The sequence below is a fragment of the Cherax quadricarinatus genome, chromosome 29 (genome assembly GCF_038502225.1).
Source record: "Cherax quadricarinatus isolate ZL_2023a chromosome 29, ASM3850222v1, whole genome shotgun sequence".
Taxonomy (NCBI): Eukaryota; Metazoa; Arthropoda; class Malacostraca; order Decapoda; family Parastacidae; genus Cherax; species Cherax quadricarinatus.
In genome coordinates, this window is record NC_091320.1 from 28035083 (window position 1) to 28040581 (window position 5499).

The 5499-nt window shown below is 38.8% G+C and overlaps 1 protein-coding gene across 1 annotated transcript; it reads left to right on the forward strand.

Annotated features, from left to right (window-relative positions):
• The first annotated feature begins 2528 nt into the window (after positions 1-2528).
• Positions 2529-3548, forward strand: LOC128690474 (uncharacterized). The gene has a single exon (XM_053779145.2). The coding sequence runs from the start codon at positions 2826-2828 to the stop codon at positions 3546-3548; it is 723 nt and encodes a 240-aa protein (XP_053635120.1). The 5' UTR covers positions 2529-2825.
• Positions 3549-5499: the final 1951 nt, after the last annotated feature.

Consider the following 5499-nt stretch of genomic DNA (forward strand, 5'->3'; position numbering starts at 1 on the left):
ATTCTATAAAACAAAATTCACTGATGATTTTTCTACTGGTCAAATACCAAATATTGTAGTTTTCTGAGAGTTCTCTTCTGAAGAGTCGTGTTCCTTATCACTAAGACCCCTTGAAGGTGGACGGTGCCTTGATGCTGGTGCTGGCCCTTTAACCTAAGTAATTGGAGCTGCCTTTCCCTTCCCTTTGATCAAACGTGATTTCTTCCCATTATCCTTGGCGCTGTGTGATCACTGAGGGTTTAGTGTTTCCCATTAATAATGACCCACTGGGAACTAATGTAAACTCGTTTGTGAGGTTTTAGTCCTTGTGAATCCACTTTGAACTAGAGTAAACTAGTGAGGCTTCTGTGATATCCTGCACGTGTAAACTTATTCGTTAGCGAGGGTTCAGTCGAATCCACTAAGATCCAGTGTAAACTGGTGAGGCTTCTGTAATCTGCACTCGTAAGCTGCGCTGGTTCGTGAGGCTTCAGTCGTCGTGAATCAACCCAGATGGAGGTGAGACTTGCAAGCGGCAAGGTTGTTACCTGCACGCTCCTCACCTGGAAGGTGTAATTATCATGCACAAAGACATATGTAACTATATTCCCACAAATAAATTAATGCACATTGCTTGCGTAAACTTTGTTAGTATTTCAGGAAATTAAAAAAAATAATAAGAACAAGCTTAGTTCAGCGTTATTTAGTTATGATTGATATGAGTTTAAAACTTGTTTTGAATATAATAATGGTACGTTTGGAGTTTTGCAGTTATGATTTTGGTGAATTGTTGGCACCAAAGTAGTGAAAATAATCTGGTGGAAATTTTTAAATACAAGACATGTTAGAGCGCCCTAGCAATTCATTATGAATAAAGCTAATGGGTAATTTTAAGTTAATTTATATTTTTAATTAGGTATTCCTAAAGGGGAACATCTATTCTCTTTCTTTCCAAGGTTTTGATCGACAACTAGATACCTTAAGGGAGCTTCATGCTGGTGAGAGGGCTTTTGATCCAAGGAATGAAACTTGTTCTCCCCTTCAATCAAACCTGAATTCCTTCCACTACGCGTGCTCTATGCGACCCCTACGGGTTTAGAGCTTCCTCTAAATATAATAATAATAATAATAATAATAAAAAACTTAAGAACGCCTCATGCGATTGGCTTCACATTTTTTAATAATGGAGAATTATAACTTGGAAAAGGTTCCTGGAACTATTATGTGCACATGACCTCTGGTCATTTTTATATAGACAGTTCCTGAGCTGGTGTTGTTTGATACCTGAGAAAGCATCTTCTGATCGTTTTTAAACTTTTAACACTATTTTATCTTACTTAGGAGAAGCATGGCATTGTCATCGGATTGCATGCTTCAATTTTGATTTAAAAAATCAATGTCTCTTCTGTATGACTTCAATCTTAAGTGGAAGCTTAACCCTGATTTTGGATAATGAACGTTGTAATTTACCATTTTTATTAATCAAATTGGTTGCCGTGCAGTAATTTGAGAATGCTTTTTCTGATCGGCTTCAAACCTTAAATGTTGACCATGTATGTTAGGGAAAACTCTCAATTAATTTTGGGCTGTGTAGATGTCAGTATGCCATTTTTGTGTGAAATTTGGCAAAATGACATATTGTTTTTCATGAGATAATTTCTGGATATCTCATCTGATCGGCTTCAGAGCTTCAACGCCAATAATTTGAGAATGCGAGTTTTAAGTGGCTTCAGACTTAGTGTTAGTGTATTTTAGGATATTGGTATCTATGAGGTAACTATAAAATGCCTCTTTTGACTGGCTTTAAACTTCCAAAGGTGTATTTCTTACTGGAAAGTCCAAATTAGTCTTAGACTGTATAGATGCCAGTTAGCGATTTTATTGAAGAAATTGGGATTTTAGTTTACATGCGATTACTTCTGAATGATTCGTTTTAAAGTTTTAAGCACTGATTTTAAATCGCGTTAGAAACGTTCCGCATTGAGGTAAAGGGGGTTGCTGGGCTCATGGGTTACAGGGATACCTTTCTCGGATCACGTAGCGACTGCAGTGCATTTGGTTACTTTCTGCTGGTTACTTTCTGCTGGTCCTCTTACAAGAATTATGTGATGAAGTAAGTTATGAAAACAACCACCATCCAGTGTTTTTAATATACCTCGGCATTACCTGTGACTTTAGCCAGTATGTTTTGATATGAATATCCTACCATCGTTTGATTTTCAGATGTCATGAAAATGCTTCTTCTCATCTTGTCATCAGTGATTTCAAAATATACAACAGTTAGAATGGTGCTTAAGACCATCCTTCCTAATAAAACTGGGAAGTACGACTTGGCAGCAGTATTGGGAGCCGATTTTTCGTTTATCAAAGTTCATATTTTTTGAAGTAACCTTTAGATCACTTATAAATACTTCGTCTTATTTCATTTTAAGGAGTTTGGTATATAAGGGAGAGGGTGGAGGAAGGAAAGGAGAATGAGGAAGTGGAATAGAAAACTAAAAATATCTCTCGACTCCCCTTAATACGATCTTTCTTTTTTTTTCAGATATACAAAAGTGTAATACCTCCACAAGAAACTTTGCAGTGGTAGTGAAAATAGCGATACTAAAATGCTCATATAGCTTCATGATCCTGCAAAGCTGTGAGTAATAACTACATATAATGACTGCTAGTGTTTGAATATGATTTTTTTTTTTGCAATTATGAAACAGATAGTGCTGGTCACTTTATGACGACTCGTAAAATACACTGAATGTGCTATTCGAATGTTTGTTATATTTTCGTGAGAATGAACAAGTGGGAGTGATGGTGTGATTCAGTGCCTGCGGTCGACCTTTGACGCCATTATGTTGGTGCAGGTCATGGCCAAGGTGGCACTGGCATTACTACTAATGGCCTGCCCTACATTGGCCTGCTGGCCAGGCTATGTGGACCAGGCCGTGGAACACGCTGACATGGTACTTACAGCTAAAGTCACTCACATTGGGCCAGAAAGGGGTCACAGCCGAAACAAAGTCTACAGTGTTGTGAAAATCCAGGTGAAGGAATTCTTAAAGGGAGAGAACCTGTACAAAAAATACTTAAAAGCTTCACGCATGGCTGAAGGATCCCAAGAAGAGGAGGAGGAGCTTACTATACTCGAAGATCCTTTCGATTTCACCCTTGACCTCTCTAGCGAAAATTCACCCATTGTTGACACTATCATGGGGGTGGATGGGGTCACGGCTCTGGGTACGTGTAGTGGACGAGTGCGTGTGCGAGATGTACAGATATTCTTCCTCGGTATGAAAACTGAGACAGAGATCAGCGAAGGTCACCGAGAAGCGACCTTCCAAGTGACCTCTCAGCCCGTCAAGATCAACTTGGATATTCTAAGGCTCACCAAGGCGGCTATACAAGGTAAGTGTATGTGGAAGGGATTTTTTTTTATCCTCTTTATCAGATTCGGACCTGTCAAAAATAGTGTATTCATATTTATGCATCTTTTTACGGATAGTATATTCATTTTATTTTCTAGAATTGTCAATTCCTTGGCAAGGAAATTATTTTATAATAATGCTAAACACTGAAACGTATATCGTGAATGGATAGACTTTTCTATGAATAGCTAGGGTGTGGCTAGGAAAACGTTTTCAGGGATAGTTATGATTTTTTTTTGCAGGGGATAACTAATGAAAAGTTAGGAGGGGATGGCTAGGAAAACGTTTGTAGTGAATTGGAAAACGTTTGAAAATTGTTTGAAAAACGTTAAGAGACGTTAGAATTTTTTATGAAGGATTGCTAGGAAACGTTTATAGGGTATGGCTAGGAAACATACAGGAAATTGCTGGGAACCGTTGACATTGTATGGCTAGGAAATGTTTGCAGAAGATGGCTAGGTAACTTTTGCAAGGGATGGCTGGGAAAGGTGTACATGGGATGACTAGGAAACGTTTTCAGGGATGGTTAGAGAACGTTGGCAGGGGATGGCTAGGGAACGTTTGCAGGGGATGGCTAGAAAACTTTAGCAAGGGATGGCTAGGAAAGGTTTGCAGGAGATAGCTAAGAAACGTTTGCAGAAGATGGCTGGGAGCATTTGCAAGGGATGGCTAGAGAACGTTTGCAGGGGATGGCTAGAGAACGTTTGCAGGGAATGACTAGGGAACGTTTGCAGGGGATGACTAGATAACGTTTGTAGGGGATGGCTAGATAACGTTTGTAGGGGATGGCTAGGGAACGTTAGCAGGGGATGGTTAGGAAACGTTAGCAGGGGATAGTTAAGAAGCGTTAGCAGGGGATGGATAGGAAACGTTAGTACGGGATGGCTAGGAAATGTTAGCAGGGCATGGCTAGGAAATGTTCGCAGGGATTGGCTAGGTAACGTTCTCGTATTTTTCTTAGGTAGTTCGTTGTTTGGTGTCTTGTTATTTCTTATATTAGTATAATATGCCGCATTAAAGAAATTTTCTTTTGCAAGAATACAGTAATATAAGTTTTTAAGTAATAAAAGTATTCTTGAATGTGATCTCATATGGACTAGCGTATTCTTTCTTTATTTCTTTGGCAGTATTACCCAATTATTATTATTATTATTATTATTATGTACTTATCCTCGGCGGTTTTTTGATTACGAAAATGCTGAATCATATTTTTTCATCAAGGCTTTTTCATTAATTTGTGGGAAATTACTATCTTTTATTACTACATACTCCGTAAATCGGATTACTTCAATGATTTCTTTAGCGACTGACATTACTTGAGCTCAGGAAGATTTAAATTAGTTCATCTACGAAGTCAACGAGGGTCATTCCGGGCGGAGAGTGGAGGTGAAGAAGTTTGTGTCATGACTTGCGTGCTGATCCTCCTTCAACACACTGATGGATCTCTTCTACATTGCCACGCACCGCCCTGTGCACGTTGGCTGCTCCTCACACGAAGAAGAGTCGTCTCTCTCATTATACTTTTCTTATGAAAGATACCACAAAAATCACAAACTTCAGAAGGGCATTTTCTTCGTGTGGCCCAAGGCCGAGCTCCGTAGGCAGAAAACCTCTCGAAACTCATCAAAGGTAAGATGTTTACCAGCATGAAAGAAAAGATGACTGAGTTATTATTATTATTGCTATTATTGTTATTATTACTGTATCATTATTGTGCTTTATAATAAAAATAAAACAAACGGTAACTCTGTATGGGTCATAAATATGTTTAATATGAAAGTAGGTGTACAGATATGCACGCATATTGCATTTTGCACGAAGTTTAAAATATTCTCTGATTATTCATAGTATGACACTACTGTAATTGCACAGCACAAAGTATCAAAATTTATTATTAAATATCACCAAAGGTATACCTTAAAGTGGCTGACAGATTTTTTTCCCCACTTTTCCTACCAGGTTTTCTGCCTGACCCTGGGTCACCTAATGCGGTTGTGATGTTAGAGTGGCTTGTGCCTAGGGCCACCTCAGTGGGAGAGAGGAGGGGGTTCTTCGTGCTGTGACTAACTTTTGAGCCAAGGAATCGAACCTGTCCTTCCTT